The sequence below is a fragment of the Sprattus sprattus genome (assembly GCF_963457725.1).
Source record: "Sprattus sprattus genome assembly, chromosome: 19".
Classification (NCBI taxonomy): Eukaryota; Metazoa; Chordata; class Actinopteri; order Clupeiformes; family Clupeidae; genus Sprattus; species Sprattus sprattus.
The window spans coordinates 17,899,275-17,919,274 of NC_137917.1; the positions used below are offsets into that span (position 1 = coordinate 17,899,275).

Sequence of the window (20,000 nt, forward strand, 5' to 3'; positions counted from 1 at the left end):
TCTCAGTCTCTCTCTACAGCTCTCTCTCAGTCTCTCTCTATCTCACTCTACAGCTCTCTCTCAGTCTCTCTCTCTATCTCACTCCGTCCTGCTGGCTGTACCTCTCTCTTTTTTTCTTTTCTTTTCCCCAGCCCTATATCTACTGTCTCTCATTGCCTCTCTCTCTCTCCCATTCCCTCCCTCTCTCTCTTCTGTCTCATACATTTGTTTTTTCAAAACAGGGTGTGTTGTCTTCTCTTTCTCCCCCTGTCATTCCTTTCTCTGGCTCTCTCTCTCTCTCTCACACACACACAGACACACACACACACACACACACACACACACACACACACACACACACACACACACACACACACACACACACACACACACACACACATGTTTTGATCACTATGTCACTTATTTTGCTTCCTGGCACACAGCTGCCTACCACTTCTCTCCCTCTTCTACTTTTTTCTTTCCTTCTTCTCCTCTCCCCCTCTCCTCCTCTCCCTCTCTCCCAGTCCCTGTCCTTGTTTGCCCTCTCTGTCTGTCTTTAGTTATTACTAGTTATGCATTCTGTAGTGTTAGCAGACGTAGGTGTAGCTGTTGGGTAGTGTAATAGCAAGACATATTTGCACTCCACATAGGTACAGGTTACACTGAAGTATTATTGTGATGCATGTTTCCTTTTCATTAAGAAATGTTTTAATGTTGTATAGCCTTTTTGGAGAAATACCAACAAATAAAGTTTGAGATTATGTAGTGGATGCAGTTGAATATAGATGTCAAAGTTGCTGTCTAAACTATAAACTAAATGTCATAAAGAAAGAAATGATTTAGAATGAAGTTATGGTTGAAATAGGATAATTTCTTTATTGTAAGGGTAAGTGTAGGGTAAGAATGGTCATGCAGTTGGACTCAAATGTAGGTTAATTCTATTGAATGTATGTACTGTACTGTATGACTTCGATGATGCTAGCTTTGACAGCACTCTCAGACAGATCGTAAGCTAATAATGTCCTTTCAATGGGAACACAGTTTAAATACTCTGACTGGAGATGGCGTTACTATCCCTCACCCGAATTCAGTGCAGAACTGGGAGGATAACATAACGACGTGGCCCAGCATAACTTACAGCGAGATTTGCGCGTATTTCGTGGACTCCATAGCAACAGATGAGAAAGCAATGGACAATCTGAAAGCCTCCGAGGCTTATCAATATAAGCTACCATTTGTAGCGGTGTAGTACTCCACTCTTGCGTTGTGATTTTGATTGGCACCCAGCCGTTTATTCATACACTCTGACAGGTTTAATGAACACAGAGCAAAGGCGATCACACACAGTATCTTCGGAATGACAGCCTCTCCCAGCCAGGGTAAATGCAGACTGAGGTTTATAATATTGCAATAATGAGAAAACAAAGTACACACGAATTACAACAGATACATCGGACACTAATACATCGGAAAACCTCAGTAGATGCGTCAGTAGATGCATGAACGCATGGTCAGTGGTCTAGGCTAACCACACGACTGTTCTATGACTATGACATCATTCACGTCGCGCGGGTCCGCCCCTCTTTCTCTGAATTACTACACTACCCATAGTGCCTATGGCAAACGATAACCCATAGTGCCTATGGCAAACAATAAAATACAAATATCTCACAAACTATGAATTCAGAAATCTTCAAAATCAAGGATGCACAGGTTCATGACATGCGTAAGCTACATGCGAAATCTCATAACTTACGTAACTACCGTCAGGGAGATACGCCCTAGACTGACACACAGACATACAGAGATTTCTGGATTTATAGATAGATGTGACCTCACAAACATGACCTCACAAACAGGGCCACAAACTCTTACAACTCAGCCTCCTCTCTGCTCCATAGACAACAACAGGAAACATTTCTCTCTCTCCCTTCTCCCTCTCTATCTACTCTCCCTCTCTCCCTCTCTATCTTCTCTCCCTCTCTCGCCTGTCTTTGAGGCTCCTCTAGGTCTTTATGAAGGACTTGATTATATAATGGAAGCATTGATCTACTTCATGTATGCAGTCTGTAGTCAATACACCATGTAGCAGAAATGAGATCAGATCTCCCTTGTAACGGCCGTGTCTATAGCTAATAGACAGACAGAGACACACTAACACACACACTCACAGACACACATACACAGACACACACACATACAGCTGAATCCTTTGACTGTATACACACGTTAACTCTGTCTCTATTACATACAAATAAAGTACACACACACACACACACACACACACACACACACACACACACACATCCACAAGCACATGGGAAGATGACCCCTATTCTCTGTTGTGCACATGCCCAAACGTAACTACAGACAGCATTGATGCACGCACTAAAAGATAAACACACACACACACACACACATAAACACACACACACACACACACACACACACACAGAGACACCCACAAACACTCTTAAATCTACGTTCTTTCGGTATCAACCTGTCAGCCTCTCTCTGGGTCTCTAAAGCAGACAGACATACACACAGACACACACACACACAAACGCACACACACACAAACACACACACACAGACACACACACACACACACACACACACACACACACACACACACACACACACACACACACACACACACACACACACACACATACACACGCACACAAAAACACACACACACACACAAACATACACACACACCCACACACACACATACAATCACACACACACAAACACACACCTATCCTTTCACCCGGTCCTTCACCTGACCTCACGTACACACACACAGACACTGATTCTCCTCTCGTTGTCAGGTCTGCTCAGTTGCTGTCCCGGTACCGTCCGCGGTGCCCCATCATCGCCGTGACGCGTAACTCCCAGGTTGCCAGGCAGTCTCAGCTGCTGAGGGGGGTGTTCCCCGCCCTCTTCCACCCCCCACCCTCCCCTGTGTGGGCCGACGATGTCGACGTGCGCGTCACATTCGGCATGGACATAGGTACGAAAACTGTCTGTGTGTGTATAGGGTATGTGTGTGTGTGTGTGTCTGTGTGTGTGTGTGTGTGTGTGTGTGTGTGTGTGTGTGTGTGTGTGTGTGTGTGTGTGTGTGTGTGTGTGTGTGTGTGTGTGTGTGTTTGGGTTTGGGTTTGTGTACATGTTTTTTTCAGATATGGGGAGCCTGTAGGTCATAAGTACAGTATGTACAGTTTAGCTCCTTACTGTATACAACTGAAGGGAGTACACCCCTGTGCAATATCACTTAAATGCCAAATGATTCAAATTTCACCACTCAATAATCGCATTATCCTTGTATCCTCCTTTGAACAATCAAAAACAAATTCTTCAGAAAGCCTATATTGAAAATACCGGCCTCAAATTAGAAACTCAATGCAACAAAAGTGAATACACCTGGAATCACTGTCACACACAAGTTAGAAAACCTGGCATCCATGAGCGTAATTGCATGAACATGTGAATAATAGAGCTTTTATCAGCCGTGGACCTATGGGCTGTGTCTATCTGCACGTCTACATCATGGCTGATTACACACAGAGAAGAATCGGCAGAGGAACTGAACAGTCTGAGTGTGTGTCTTCTCAAAGACGAAAAGGGATACAGGAATATCGCAGAGCAACTGTTAATCAGTCGAGTCACAGTTGCAGCAGTAATCAGGAGGTATCCCTCTGGAAAATCAGTGTCAATCATTGTGTGAAGTTCTTTGGGTTACCCTATTGGTATGAAATGCGCTGTATAAGTAAAGTTTGATTTGATTTGATTTGATTTGATTTGAGGGAGCCATAGTACCACTAATCAAAGCCCCAGAGGTCGTCCTCCTAAACGGACACCACAGACGGGTTGCAGAGGTCGTCCTCCTAAACGGACACCACAGACAGCAATCTACTTGCGCAATCTAGTTCTGAAAAACAGACGGGCAGGTGCCTCAGACTTGGCACAGTGGCTATCGATTCTGTGCCAGCTCAGGCAGTGCGAAGGACATTGCACAACAGCAACCTTTATGGACCGCATCCAAGAAAGAAAAAAACCTTGTTTGCTCTTCAGAACAAAATTGCAAAATCAAACTAAGCCTGATGAATATTGGAAGCACATTATTTTGTCAGAGGAGTCCAAGCTTAATCGTTTTGGCTCAGATGAGATCCAGCATGTTCAGCGTGAACATGGCCAGGACTGCCACAGTGAATGCATATAGCCCAGACGGTGAACATGGCCAGGACTGCCACAGTGAATGCATATAGCCCAGACGGTGAAGCACGTGGGAGTGCGCAATTGCAAAAGGTTTTAGGGCATTTTTAGACGTTGACATTTTTAGAAGGCACCAAGAATGCCTGTGGACATAACAAAATACTGGCTGACAAGAGGACTCATAGTCTCTAGAGGCTTGGCAGAAGAGGAATACTCCAACAATAATCCAAAGCGCAATGTCAAAATCACACAAGAGTTCTTAAGAAGAAAAAACTATGACCTGGCCAATATATCTCCTGACTGGAATCCAGAAAACACTTCTAGGGTGCTTAATTGGAGTACTTTGGGGTGCTTAATTAGGGAAGGTAGAGAACAACCCGTTCAGCAAAGAGCAACTGAAAAAAAAAATGTCTCTGAAGAATGGCTGAACATCTCTCCAGAAATGTGTGCATCACTGTTACCCTCGATGCGTAGAAGGATTGAGTCTGTCAAAAATGAAGGTGGATATGAAATATTAAAAAAAATTAAAGATCTAAATCAAATGTTTTAATTAAAATCTCAGTTTTTACGTAATTTTACATTAGAACACAACCCTACTGTTCAACTTAGAAGCAATGCAATTACTGTAAGCTGATAACATTTTTAATCATTTGACATTTAAGTGATATTGCACAGGACTTTACCCACTGCTGTTGCATAATCTTGTGTATGTCTGTTTCGTTATTGTTTTGAAAAATACCTCACAGTCGTGTATGTGTATTGTCCCTGTAACTGTTTGTGTTTTAGTGTGTGTGTGTGTATGTGTGTGAGAGTGAGTGTGTGTGTGTGTGTGTGTGTGTGTGTGTGTGTGTGTGTGTGTGGGTGTGTGTGTGTATGTGTATGTGGTGTTCCTGAGTTTCTGTGTGTTGACGTCTCTCTCTGTCCACTGAAGGTAAAGCACGTGGCTTTTTTAAGCCGGGGGACATGGTGATTGTGGTGACCGGCTGGAGCGCCGGATCTGGACACACCAACATTATGCGTGCAGTCACCGTGTAGTGACCTGACTGGGACCCTATCTGAGCCCTGACTAACCTGACCAAGACCTCAGTGAGACCTGGCCAAGACTTTACTGAGACATGACTGTAACCTGACTGATACATTAGTGGAAGATGATGGAGACCTGACTGAGACTTCACTTGAATGAGATATGACAGGGACCTGACTGAGACATCACTGTGACATGACGGATATCGTGTCGAGACTTGAATTAGATATGACAGAGACCTGACTGAGACATCACCGTGACATGACTGAGATCTGGTCGATACTTGAATGAGACCTGACAGAGACATCACTGAGATCAGGTCGAGACTTGAATGAGATATGACAGAGACCTGACAGAGACATCACTGAGACATGACGGAGATCTCACTGACAACAATCTAATCAGGAAACCCCCTGACAACACACTCGCTGCCATGAGGGAAAAGACTCACACATCAGCCAATAGGAAGAAGCCCTGCTGTGTGACTGTGTACACAAAATGGTTCTCACTGCTTAACTATCTGCTCATTAGCCTATTGTTTACTGCCATGCATAAATAAAAAAACGAATTTTTAGCATTTCATCAGCTTGTGGCTTAGCAGTGCATTCTTCTGACAGCTACCCGGCGAACCGAGTTGATATCTGAATCAGTGTGTGTGCACCTTGTGTGGTTGTAAACGATTCCTGCTGACTGAGGAAGGGGTTAAATGTAATAATTCAGAGATGCTTGAGTTTCGCTCATGACTCCTCAGTCAGTGGCCAGAGGATCAGGCTGGTACTAAACACATATGAGTGAGAGTCCTCCACCTCCACCTCCACCTCCACCTCCAACTCCACCTCCACCTCCACCTCCACCTCCACCTCCACCTCCACCTCCACCTCCACCTCCACCTCCACCTCCACCTCCACCTCCACCTCCACCTCCAACTCCATCTCCACCTCCACCTCACCTATACCTCCTCCTCCACCTCCACCTCCACCTTCACCTCCACCTCCAACTCCACCTCCACCTCCACCTCCACCTCCACCTCCACCTCCACCTCCAACTCCATCTCCACCTCCACCTCACCTATACCTCCTCCTCCACCTCCACCTCCACCTTCTCCTCCACCTCCAACTCCACCTCCACCTCCTCCTCCACCTCCACCTCCACCTCCTCCTCCATCTCCATTTCACCTCCAACTCCACCTCCACCCCCAACTCCACCTCCAACTCCATCTCCTCCTCCACCTCTACCTCCTCCAACTCCACCTCCTCCACCTCCACCTCCACCTTCTCCTCCACCTCCACCTCCTCCTCCTCCTCCACCTCCATTTCACCTCCAACTCCACCTCCACCTCCAACTCCACCTCCACCCCCAACTCCACCTCCACCTCCACCTCCAACTCCATCTCCTCCTCCACCTCTACCTCCTCCAACTCCACCTCCTCCACCTCCACCTCCACCTTCTCCTCCACCTTCTCCTCTACCTCCTCCTCCACCTCCACCTCCTCATCTGCCAGCTGCTTATATCAATCTGGGAAAGATGTGCAGTCACAGGGGGCTCTCCTCTGGGAAGACTAGACATATGCTACACCACTGAAATCACACAAACACTCAGTTTAACACACACACTGTATTCTCAGACACACACATACACACAGTTTAACACACACATTGTACTCACAGGCACCCACACAGAGGCACATGCACACATTTAAATATACAGAGAGAGAGTGACAGCTAAACATGCATGCCATACTGACATATACAGAGACAAATACACACATTTACATGTAAATACGCACAAACACGCAGGAATTGGCATAGATAAATAAATAAATAATGATTGCCTGCTATAAATGTATTTTGTCATTTAGAACATCACAAGACAGAGTGTGAGGGCTAAAAACAGTTCTTGAGTCTTGAGTGTGAGCTTTCTTGGTTTCAGTCCACACATTCACCCTCAGACAGCCATCCACACACACACACACACACACACACACACACACACACACACACACACACACACACACACACACACACACACAACATGCACACACATCAACACTCAAACATAGTGTACGCTCTCTCACACACACACACACACACTTGAAGCCACACATCAGGCATTTCAGGGCTAAGTTCTGAGAGTTTCCCCCTAATCTGCTTGCTGTGGCTGTCAGCGCTAAGATGGCACAGTAATCTGGTGGAAGACGTGTGCTCAGTCCTCTCTGCCTCTTTGCCATTTCTGCCTCGCTGACTCCAATGTCCTCATCACAACACTCAGAGAGAACCTTAGAGAATCTTTTCAATCAATCAGTCAATGTATTCATCTATCAACTGTAATTACATTGTATCTGTGTGTGTGTGTGTCTGTGTATGTATGTATGTATGTATGTATGTATATTTGTCTGATTGTGTGTATGCTACTGTAAAGGTGTGTGTGTGTGTATGATGAGTGTATTGGTGTGTGTGTGTGCTGGTGTGCATTTGAGTGTGTCCATTTAATCAAAGTAAACAGTTGCACCCTGCTGTCTTGCGCTGTGCTCTGCGATGGCTGTCAGAGTGATGTGAACTCCGAGCCTTCACTCAGAATTACCCCCAACACCACACATCAGCAGACACATTCACTCAGGGTAACCCTGGCAACAGCTGGATATGGGCCACAACTGGACGGAGGAAGATTTCTGCGTATTAGTCCTCATTTTCTTGAATTCACCAAAGGAGCACATAATAATAATATTAATAATAAACTTTATTTATATAGCACCTTTCATGCAAAAGAATGCAGCTCAAAGTGCTTTACAGCAAATACTTAGACATCAAAAAAATAGACATCAAATAAACATGAAAACTAGGATATAGTGCAAAACAAATAAATTAAATAAATAAAGAATAATAATGTTGTAAAAATTAGCATAAAAACAGTGATAGAGTTCATACAGATGAGAAAATGAAATAAAATTGAATACATGAAATGGAAAGCATAAAATAGAAAATAAAACTCTGAGGAAATATATTTCATCTAACCCCTTAATATCACAATGAAAATCGAAGTAAGACACAAAACAAACAAAAATTAGTATTTATATATATATATAAAGTTGAGCTAGTTAAAGGCTAATGTGAAGAGGTACGTTTTTAGTTTTCTTTTAAAGATGTTTAGCAAGCTGGCTTCCCTGATGTCTATAGGCACATGCACTCATCTCTCTCTTTCCCTCTCTCGCAATGAGCTGCCAACTGTGAGGCTCAAACATAATAAAACTGGCTTCACATTACAGGTGAATGGAAATTGTTCTTCCGCGTAGACAAGTGAAAGTGGAAAAACCTCATGGATGGCAACCTCTTTTCTGTCTGGGGCAGGTAGGGGGGCATCCTCAGCCTCAGTAGAAGGTCACGGTGACCTTGAGACATAGTGACCTCTGACCCAACCCCCTGTGTCAGTACAGAACATCTCTGCTCAGTCTTGTAAGCAACGCATACCTGCATCTGCTGTGGGAAGAGCCAACTGATAAAACTAGCTCACACGTTCTAACAAGGCTGCCGAAACCAACAACAACCAACAACAGATGCCCTTTTCCAGTCATTGGCCATCATAACAGTTGATGTGTGACAATCTGACAGTGTCATGTTACTATTCACAGTGATGGTCATGACAACTCTCACGACTTTTTGTTGCCATAACATCTTATGCCAGTTGCTACTAAGCTGTCATAGCATCATACAGTTACCAGTTACTATGATGTGACCCTGTTACATCATTGGACACTGTATGAAATCATCCATGACATGCTCACGGGAGTCTCGTGAAGCAGGGTTCAAGTGATACCTTCTTTTCTTACTCTGATGGAGACGATGACAGTGTCCTGTTTATCCTGGGAATCCACCCTGTGACCTCGGTATGGCAAGGGTGCTGGAAGTTCTGCCAAGGGGAACCTGAACATGATGATCACTGCTTTGCTTTAGTTTCCCTAATGTGTTCTGCCTCAGGGTTCTTTCCTTAGTCACAGTGTGTGTGTGTCTATGTGTGTGTGTGACTGTGTGTGTGTGTGTGTGTGTGTGTGTGTGTGTGTGTGTGTGTGTGTGTGTGTGTGTGTGAGTGTGTGTGTGTGTGTTTGTCTCTGTGTGTGTGTGTGTGTGTGTGTGTGTGTGTGTGTGTGTGTGTGTGTGTGTGTGTGTGTGTGTGTGTGAGTGTGTGTTTGTGTGTGTGTGTGTGTGTGTGTGTGTGTGTGTGTGTGTGTGTGTGTGTGTGTGTGTGTGTGTGTGTGTGTGTGTGTGTGTGTCTCTCTCTCTCTCTCTCTCTCTCTCTCTCTCTCTCTCTCTCTCTCTGCATGTCTGGTTTAAAATTCTGGTAGCTTTAGTCTCATTTGCTTTAGTCAGTTAAAACTAAATTCAGTTCTCATTTAACTTGATCCTATCCTATGCTGCCTATGTGACTACACTAACTCACACTCACTATTTTGTTATTATCTCAAAGTAATGTCACTTTATGCCTTTAGATAATTCATGACAATCTGGTGCACAAAGTTTATATCACTACCATCCACCATTTGACTCTGTATTATGCCCTTTTAAATACTATGGTACATGACATCATGATTTTAACAGCCTCCCTACGTGTACACGTGTTCGTGTCCGTGCAGACAGTGATGTCTGTCTTTCGTCCGGACTGCACCGTGTCAACGAGCAAGCAGCCCGGCAGCGACTCTAACTGTCCTTAAACTAATTAGGCGTATCCCTGCTTCTCTGTCTATCCCTCTCCCATTGAAACTGATGCTCTCAGTTTCAGGCACGTGGAATATCTCTCTCTTTTCATTTATTTTCTTTTCCTTCTCTTTCCCGTCGTCCTTTCAACCTCTACCCCTTCCGTGCGCGTTTCCACATCCCCCCGCACCCGCGACAATTCCCCGGTTGTATTGGTGAGAGTCTTGATGACGCGCGAGCCATACCTGTGCTGCCTAGGTCTCCTGCCGGCCGGGCACTCAGCCTTGGGGAAGGGTGATGAGGATGCGCTGCCATGGCAACAAGGCGTTTAGATTCAGACCTTTGTGTTTTTATTTATTTATTTATTTCATATTACATTCGCGTGTTTGCGCTCCTTCGCCGGCACTAGGGCGGCGGGTGGTTTTCTGAAGTAGCGTCTCGGAGCTCCCTGGACTATTTCATCTTTTGCCTGGATATTTTCGGATTTCCGAGGAGATCTAGGGGCGTATTTTATAGCCACGATCAACAAGTTGGGGTCGCTCGAGACAGTCTTGGGGTTAGGCTGTCGCTTATTTCCGAAACTGAAATAGAAGCATCCTTCTTGTATTCAGATTAGGCGCGATATAAACAATTCGCAGGCTAAATCCTGTCGGCGGAGTATAAGCGGGGTTTTCAAGCATGCCAAGGAAGAAGAGAGAGGCGACTTTAAAATTACATCGCTCAGAGCATGGACATCGCGGGGAGAACATAATCAGCTAAACTACCTGTCCAGGTTTCCTCCAGACGCTTTCATTTCACCCGTTGGAGCACCGTGACACTTTTATTTGTTTATTTATTTACACCCGGTGAGCGAAACCCTGTTGCGTCTATGCTCTTGACACGTCTAAGGGTTGTCAACCTTTACAATATTCTGTCAGGACGGTATGGATTTACAGCTTTCAGTTGGTAACAATGTATATCTTTGGAAGGTCCAGCACTGTCTTATGTGTGTTTTTGTGAGCATGTGTCAGTATGAATCAGCGTGCGTGTGAGTCAGAGCGCGTGTGTGTCAGTAATGCTCTCTGTGTCGGGTGTAGACGACTCATCTATTCCGATACGACCTGAGTGTCCTTGTCATTCGTAGATTAATGCATCAATACTACTACTAAGTATTCTGGATAAATTAAGTTCTTCAAATCATTAGATGTGAAGAACATAAGACATTAAAGTCAGACTTATTGATCGAAGGAAGGTCAGTCGCTACGGCAACAATCGTCACGGATAGACGTGCGCCTTTATGTGACAGACCGGGAATCCAGTGCCAACATGCCCGGCGTCACAGCGCTGAGAGCAGCAGAGATGGGGAGAGGGTGGGCCTACAGCGGCGTCAGGAGCTCCAAGGACAAGGGAAAGGATGAATGATGATCGGCGAGTACAAATGACTAAAGGGCGAAAGAGTAAAACTTGCGTTGCGATATATTTAAAATGGAAAGATTTCTCAGCTGTTTTAATTGGCAGCCTCGAAGGGCATAGAGGTGAGAACCATGGGCGCGTTCGTTAAGAGAGGGCGGAGGTGTGAGGCGCCATGCGTGCGTTTTCTGGAACTGGGGAGAGGGGAGGAAACAGCTATTTATCCGTGAGGTCACGTCGGTGTTTTTTTCGAGCGCACATTTCCTGGTCCACTGAAGCAGACAATGGGCTTCTTGTGATATTTACTCTTTTGTTGGCTTCTTGTTTCTGCTGTTGCCACGCTCTGTAGACAGTGTAACAGGTGATAATTGAACAACCGCGCGGGTGCGGGTGAGTGTGACCCCCTGCCCGTCATGGACGGGGTGGGGGGTGGAGCGGGCACCCCTGGGACTGGCGGCCCAGATGTGGGCCCAGGCATCACTGACTCCCGCCCCACCCGAAACCGTGACTCCAAGCGACGCAGCAAGAGCAGCCTGCCGTCGCCAGGTTACCGCCTGTCCCAGGCTTCATTGGAGGGGGAGAGGGCGGAGCCTGTTCGCCGACGCCTGTCAATCATGAGCTCCGGCCTCCCCTTCCGGCCAGGAACTGCGGCCGGGACCCCCACCACCCCGATTCCTCTCCCTCCACCCTCAGTGCCAACCCCGTCTTCGGCCCCCGGCACGGTGCAGCGCTCGGTGGGCTTCACCGCCTCCCGCGCCGCCCTGGCCTCCACCTCCTCCACAGGCACAGGGGTGATGGTGGTGACGGCAGGGCCGGAGACCACCACCACCACTGCCGCGGGCAGCCCCGAGGGTGGCCTGGGACTGGATGGGGAGGACTACAGCTACTCCAACCAGTCCACCTTCATCCAGAGGCAGTTCGGGGCAATGCTGCAACCCGGGGTCAACAAGTTCTCCCTGCGCATGTTCGGCAGCCACAAGGCAGTGGCCATGGAGCAGGAGAGGCTCAAGTCGGCCGGGACCTGGATCATCCACCCCTACAGCGACTTCAGGTAAGAGACACCAACACCTGCAGGAGCACCAGCGGAGGGGTGAGGAGGAGGCGGGGGGGGGGGGGGGGGGGGTCCAGTGAAAGACAGGGTCAACAAAGAGAAAGTAAGGGAGGGAAAGAGACAGAGGGAGAGCAAGCAAGAGAGAGGGAGAGACAGAAAGAGACAGTGAGGGAGCAGAAGACAGAAAGAGAGGGAATGTAAACACTTTTGGCAGTAGGAATGCAGAAATGTGTCAGGCCAATAAAGTGAGTGGCAGAGGTGGAGAGAGGGATGAAGTGTGTTTGGGGTGAGACAACGTATAACAGAGGGAGAGACAAAGAGAGAGATGGAGAGAGAGAGGGAGAGAGATGGCGAGACAGAGAGAGAGAGGGAGAGACAGAGACAGAGAGAGAGAGAATTTGAGAGAGAGAGAGATAATTTAACAGAGAGAGAGAGAGTTTGACAGAGACAGAAGGTGACAGAGAGGGAGCAGATAGTCAGACAGATAGATGGCGTGCATGGCTAAGGTTGATCTGCCAGAGAGGCGTGAGCCTGCAAAGAGGTTAATAGAGGTTGTAGAGGATGCTGGGTAATGATGACGAGGTGAGATGCGTGGAAAATGAAGAAGACTCAGCTCTGGGAGAGAGCTCAGGAGTTCAAAGAGAGGGAGGAGGAGAGGGTGACGGAGATGGGCGGGTCGAGAGGGAACAGGGCCTGTTCGAGGAACTGGTGGGCTCCCGATGGACCAGGAGGGGGAGAGGGTGCTGTAGATAGGGAGGGGGAGGGCCATGAGGCCCGCTGATTATGAATGATGGTCAATAACGTCATTAAATAGCCCAGAATATTCTGTCCCAGTCATAGTGACCTGGTACCATGGTAACCAAAGGTAGACACAAACATATTTCTGAACATGTATTTTTTTCATTATCTTCTTAATGATTTTATGCATATATTGAAGAAAGCATAACTCCAACATGTAGGCGTGGGAAAGTGTGTGTGTGTGTGTCTGTTTGTGCACGCGTGTGTGTGTGTGTGTGTGTGAGTATGTATGTGAGACTGCTCATTGCACAGTGTTTCCATGTGTGTGTGTGTGGGGGGGGGGGGGGGTACTTGGGGGTTACTTGTTTGTGCTCTATAGTTCTCACATTAGTATATAGAGTGTCCTTCATGACCTGCCGATGGTTGCTGGCATCCTGTGATCAGTATTGGTGTCATGGCTTTCCCAGCCCTTGGAGAGGCTTCCGGGGATGTTCTTACTGGAGGATTATTGACCTGGAGGGGTCTGAAAGCCTTACTGTCACTATCCATCATCTGAAATGATCAATGATCTTTATAACTGAACAGACTCACAGAGAGTAATGGACAGAGGGAGAGAGAGAGAGAGAGGCAGTGAGGGCAATAGAGGAAGAAGCAGTGAGAGAAAGCGAGAGAATAGGGGGATGGAGAGAGAGAGAGATATGACAGAGCAACCTCTGCTGTCCTCTCCATGCTATATATAAACATGTCTTGGGGAGCATGGACTTACTATGTCAGTAAGATGAAATGTGATGTGTACTACATTCCTTCTCTAACTGGTGATTGATATCCATGGCGATTGACACTGATATCCATGATGATCACTAGCTATATGACTATACAGCATGCATGCATCCCATAATGCCCTCTGTGTGCCTTTGTGTGAGTCTGTCTGGTGATACTGCTTCCTGTGACTTCATGGAAAGAGTTAACCGCCAGACGGCCCACAGAACAAAGCATGATCTGATCCCCTCTGCGCATGGCCCACTTCTGCGTCGCCAGCTTCCATCAAACACACACACACACACACACACACACACACACACACGCACGCACGCACGCACACACACACACACACACACACACACACACACACACACACACACACACACACACACACACACACACACACACACACACACACACACACACACACACACACACACACACACACACACACACACACACACACACACACACACACACACACACACACACACACGAACGCAGACACATTTTGTATTTTAAACCTTCCTGTCAAGTAATGCTTACACACATGGCAGCAGATAATTAGATGTATATTTAGGGTGCATTTCTGTTTTGCCGGGAACAATGAATTCATTTTTTCCCCTTATCAAACTGCAAATAATTTTTCATAATTACTTTCATCCGTGGATTAAATGGTTCCGTGCCACAGTAACACGAGACAGAATGTGAGGCTTGCCTCACACAAATCGAACTGTTCACTTCCGAAAGAAAAGGCCAGAGATGAGAAGTGTGCTTTTAATGAATGTGTTTCAAAGGAATAGTGCTGCATGTGTTCAGACCTGATAAGCCATGTCTGGAGAGGAAGACAGACAGAGAGAGAGACAGAGAGAGAGAGAGAGAGCGAGTCAGAGACAGAGACAGAGAGAGTGAGAGTCGGTAGAACCAGACTGTTGTCAATTATTTTCTCAGTCTCTGAAAACTCCCCTGTTTAATCAGAACCACTAAAAGCACAGGTTTAATCGGATGTCGTTGTAATCAGCATTTCGCTGTGAACAAATTCTTGTGAACACACTGCCATACCTGCTTGTACCGTCACGGCACATGAGAGGAAATGTGATGTGAAGGGAAGAAAAGGAAGCTATTGGATTCAAACGGCACCTGTGTACTGCTTAAAGATTCAGCACGGAGGTAACATATCATTGGTGCACGACACCTGTGTACTGCTTAACGATTCAATATGGAGGTAACATATCATTGGTGCACAACACCTGTGCACTGCTTAAGGATTCAGCATAGAGAAAACCCCAGTCCTAATTAAAATTTTCATCTGTCACTTTCTCGAGCCATGGCAACCTCTGACCATTCTGAGATGACCATATGCAAATCACCATATGCAAATCACCACAATTAGTCTTACAGATATTTAAACAGAGTATACATAATTAATGTGCCCTGAATCACCGCATAATGTATGGCTGATTCATTATTCAGTCATTGGACCTACAGCTAATAACCTGTGAATTCAGGCAATGATTAAGAAAAATGATTGACGGAGAGGGAGAAAGAGAGAAAGAGAGAGAGCGACAGAGAGAAGGAGATATACACAGGAAAAGAGACAGCAAGACAGTAAGAGAGAGAGAGAGGGACAGCGAGATATTACAATATGCACATATACAACTTTAATATCCTATAATAACAAAATCATGTACAAATAACATGGAGAATCATAGAGATTAAAAAATGTGTTCAAAGTGCAGAGAGAGAGAGAGAGAGAGAAACAGAGAGAAACAGAGAGAGAGAGAGAGAGAGAGAGAGAGACAGAGAGAGAGAGAGAGAGAGAGAGTTTGCCGTGGTCTGGCCATCTGGTGAAGGGAGCAGATATAGGCCATGCCCCTGTGGATGCAACAGGGTATCTGTCCTCGGTGCCATTTGGGTTTGGAACCGATCCAGCACTGATCCGACACCGATCTGGCATTGGTCTGGCTCAGATCCGGCTTTCATCTGTCAGCTACTGTTTGGGATGCCATACAGCCGACCGCAGCTCCTAAGCGATTGGCCTAAATCCTAGACTAGAAAAATGGAGCTAATGCCCCCCTAGAGAAACAGGGGGTTTGATAGCAGCTCGGTTAATGAGAGGGAATCCTCCACGCACGCACACACACACACACACACACACACACACACACACACACACTCACACACACACACTACCACAAAGGAACAAGTAAACCTCGCTGTGTGTTCGCATTTGTGTGTGGGTGTGTTTTTCTGTTGGCTGTCCGGACTTTGATCAGTGGGTCACATATCAAGAGAACTGTTGTCTTTCCACAGTCGTGCACACACACACAAACTTTGTCTTTAGCTCTGTCTTTACATGCTCATACAAACACAGAGAAAGGGGAGCAGGCATCACACAATGCTTCAGATCACTGGAGATGACTGGAGATGACTGGAGATGACTGGAGATTACTGGTTCATTTGCCACAAACCAGGGAGCATACGGTAGAGCAGCCTGAGTGAGAGAGACGGAGAGAGAGGGAAGTGAGACAGACAGAGAAAGAAACAGAGAGAGAGAGAAACAGAGAGAGTGAGAGAGGTGTGAGAGTCAAGCAAGGATTTAGAGGGCAATAGAAGCCACTCATAAAAGGGATGCCGCTGATTATTATTTTGCCATTATCACCTCTCACCAGGTGTGTGCTTGATAATGATGCAATGATTTATACTGTTGAGCTGTATACAGTCGTTGGGTTACCCATTCACCCACAGAGCGCCAGAAGGCTCAAGGCTGGAGTTATAGATCTAGACTAAGGACTCGCAGTCCTCTAGATTGAGGATTCACAGTCTTCCGATAGTGGCTTACCCTGGATCAGGTCCAGAGGCAGGCAGAGCCCTATCCAGGGAAAACTGTTGGTTGGGTAAGAGCCACCTAAAGGTCCTTTAATGTGCCTTTACATTGAGGAGCCCAGAGATGAACTACAGACTCGAATCACAAAGTGAACTATAGACAGGAACCTTCATGAGGTGAGCTATAGACAGGAACCTTCATGAGGTGAACTATAGACAGGAACCTTTATGAGCTTAGCTATAGACAGGAACCTTTATGAGCTGAGCTATAGACAGGAACCTTTATGAGCTGAGCTATAGACAAGAACCTTTATGAGCTGAGCTTAAGGCAGGAACCTTTATGAAGTGCACTATAGACAGGAACCTTTATGCTGTGAAACACCAGACAGGAACCTTTATGAAGTGCACTATAGACAGGAACCTTTATGAAGTGCACTATAGACAGGAACCTTTATGCTGTGAAACACCAGACAGGAACCTTTATGAAGTGCACTATAGACAGGAACCTTTATGCTGTGAAACACCAGACAGGAACCTTTATGAAGTGCACTATAGACAGGAACCTTTATGAAGTGCACTATAGACAGGAACCTTTATGAAGTGCACTATAGACAGGAACCTTTACGAAGTGCACTATAGACAGGAACCTTTATGAAGTGCACTATAGACAGGAACCTTTATGTTGTGAAACACCAGACAGGAACCCCCCTCAGGTAAACTACAGACAGGCTGATATGACTATAACTCAATAACTCAGTTGTTAAATGCATGACCTGTGGACCTTTCACATCTGCTCCATCTAAAGTGTTTCTCCATCTGTTGGGTGTTGCTGTGGCATAACTCAGACTGAATTCAGTTTAATTTATTCTGATTGCACCAATGACAATGGCTCCTCAAAGGAACCGAGGCCCAGCTGGAGATCCACTGCATGCGCTGTTGATTGTTATGTGGTGGTTTATTCTGCGCATACTTCTACCTCTGGGCTTGCTCCTGACTGTTCTCCTGCTGATCCTAGCATCCTCTCTCCATGGGTGTGTGTGTGTGTGTGTGTGTGTGTAAGAGTGTGTGTGTGTGTATGTGTGTGTGTGTGTGTGTGTGTGTGTGTGTGTGTGTGTGTGTGTGTGTGTGTGTGTGTGTGTGTGTGTGTGTGTGTGTGTGTGTGTGTGTGTGTGTGTGTGTTGTACGAGAGTGTGTGTGTGTTAACGCACATGTGCCCTTTCATTCCCCCTCCTCAGGGGTCACACGGGAATATTCTATTTTAGGAATCACACAACTCAGACATTTAAACAGGGAAATCATATTGAGACCACAGCTGATATCACTGAAGTCTTATTCAACAGTAGATATATAAGTAAAATAACCAAGCAGTGAAAGCAGTAAAATAATATTAAAATTGTTTGAGTGTCTTTAGAGGTTGTCCCTCCCTGTGAAAACCAAAAGGTCAGAGAAGTGCTTCCTGTCAAGGTTACTAGATCATTAGACGTGATTTAACACATGAGATTAGTTATTTACTATGACATGGCATTAGCTGTTGAATGTGGAGTTAGGCTTAAAACCTGACATTGCACATGTGACGTGTGACTTTGTACAATGCACATGTGACATTAGGCTAAAAGTCTGACCTTACTCATGCAATGTAATTCCTAGTCATATCTGTGGTGCTTTAAATCCCTGCCTCAAGGCTGCCCTTAGCGGGTCCCATTGTTAGTGAGCTAGCGCTATCACCGCCTGATGTCACCTTTCCAGAGCGGCATTCACAAAGGCTGTCAGTATGTTGTGCTCTCAGAGAGAGAGAAAACTACATCACAAAGATAGAGACGTATTCAAACACTCTCACACACACACACACACACACACACACACACACACACACACACACACACACACACACACACACACACACACACACACACACACACACACTCACACACACACACACACACACACACACATCTCTTCATCTCTTGAACCACATAACTTCAGGTAGAACATGATCAGAGCCCAGCACTTTAAATCAAGGCAGAGGGCAGGACACACACACATACACACACACACACACACACACACACACACACACACACACTGATCTAGAGGCATTGTAGGGCATGAGAGCCCAGCACTTTAGAGTCAAGGCAGAGGGCAGGACATACACATACACACGTACACACACACGTACACACACACACACACACACACAGACTCACACACATACAAACAGACTCACACTGATCTGGAGACATGGTAGGACATGAAAGCCCAGCACTTGAGTTGAGACAGAGGGGAGGATGGAGGGTGACCTCCACTTCACAGCCTAATTACTGGTGTCAGTGCTGCGGGGGAGATGAATGATGTGCTCTGTTTAGGGTGTCCCAGTAGGTGTGTGTGTGTGTTTGTGTGTTTGTGTGTGTGTGTGTGTTTGTGTGTTTGTGTGTGTGTGTGTGTGTTTGTGTGGATGGGCGTGTGCCTGTGTGTTTGTGTGTGTGTGTGTGTGTGTGGATAGGCGTGTGTGTTTGCGTGTGTGTTTGTGTGTGTGTGGATGGGCATGTGTGTGTGTGTGTGTGTGCACGTGTGTGTTTGTGTGTGTGTGTGTGCTTGTGTGTGTGTGGATGGGTATAAGTGTGTGTTAAAGAATAGCCTCAATACAGATTATGTCAAGGTCAGGAGTGTAACTGCATAATCTTCACTGTGTCATGTAAGAGTGTGTGTATTATGCGTGAATGGGGGTGGGGTAGTGTATGGACAGTATGTGTGTGTGTGTAAGAATGCAAGCCTAACCCAACCCTAACCTATTTTGCAGACTCTGTCATTATTTTATTTCAGTATTTGTGTCTCTTTAGAGGACACAGCAGAATGTTCTGCAATGTAATGTGTTTCTCTCAGCCTTTCTTTTTCTTTTTTCTCCCCACCTTCTTCCCCTCTTCCTTTCTCTATTCACTTTCCATCATTCCACATTCTAACAGAGGAAGAGGAAGCTCTTTCTCTCCCTCTTTGTGTCACACACACACTGTCTCTCTATCTCTCTCTCTCACACACACACACACACACACACACACACACACACACACACCACACAATCTCTCTCTCTCTCTCTCTCTCTCATTGTCTTTCTTTTTCTCACACACACGCACACACACACGTGCATGAGCACACCGTCTCCTTGTTAGTTCCAGTGCTATGAGTCGTAATGTACCCAGAAGGTTCTCTCTGACATCATACAGCACTCCACCGCCACATTAACACACTGAGGAGGAGATGATACAACTCTCTACCATCACTGAGCACACATACATGCACACGCATACACACACACTTACACACACATGCATAC

At 46.1% G+C, this 20,000-nt stretch overlaps 2 protein-coding genes across 2 annotated transcripts in view; both read left to right on the top strand.

Moving 5' to 3' along the window:
- pklr (pyruvate kinase L/R) overlaps nt 1-5,232 on the top strand; it is a gene marked incomplete at both ends in the record, with an annotated part of 16,652 nt that extends 11,420 nt beyond the window's left edge. Inside the window, 2 exons of the mRNA XM_080858566.1 lie at nt 2,814-2,995; nt 5,129-5,232. Of these exons, the coding sequence (XP_080714692.1) occupies nt 2,814-2,995; nt 5,129-5,232 (286 nt within the window). The remainder of the gene's footprint in view (nt 1-2,813; nt 2,996-5,128) is intronic.
- Nucleotides 5,233-11,708: 6,476 nt separating this feature from the next.
- Nucleotides 11,709-20,000, top strand: part of LOC308380486 (uncharacterized protein) — a gene marked incomplete at both ends in the record, with an annotated part of 18,310 nt that continues 10,018 nt past the window's right edge. The window contains 1 exon segment of the mRNA XM_080857852.1: nt 11,709-12,346. Within this exon segment, the coding sequence (XP_080713978.1) occupies nt 11,709-12,346 (638 nt within the window).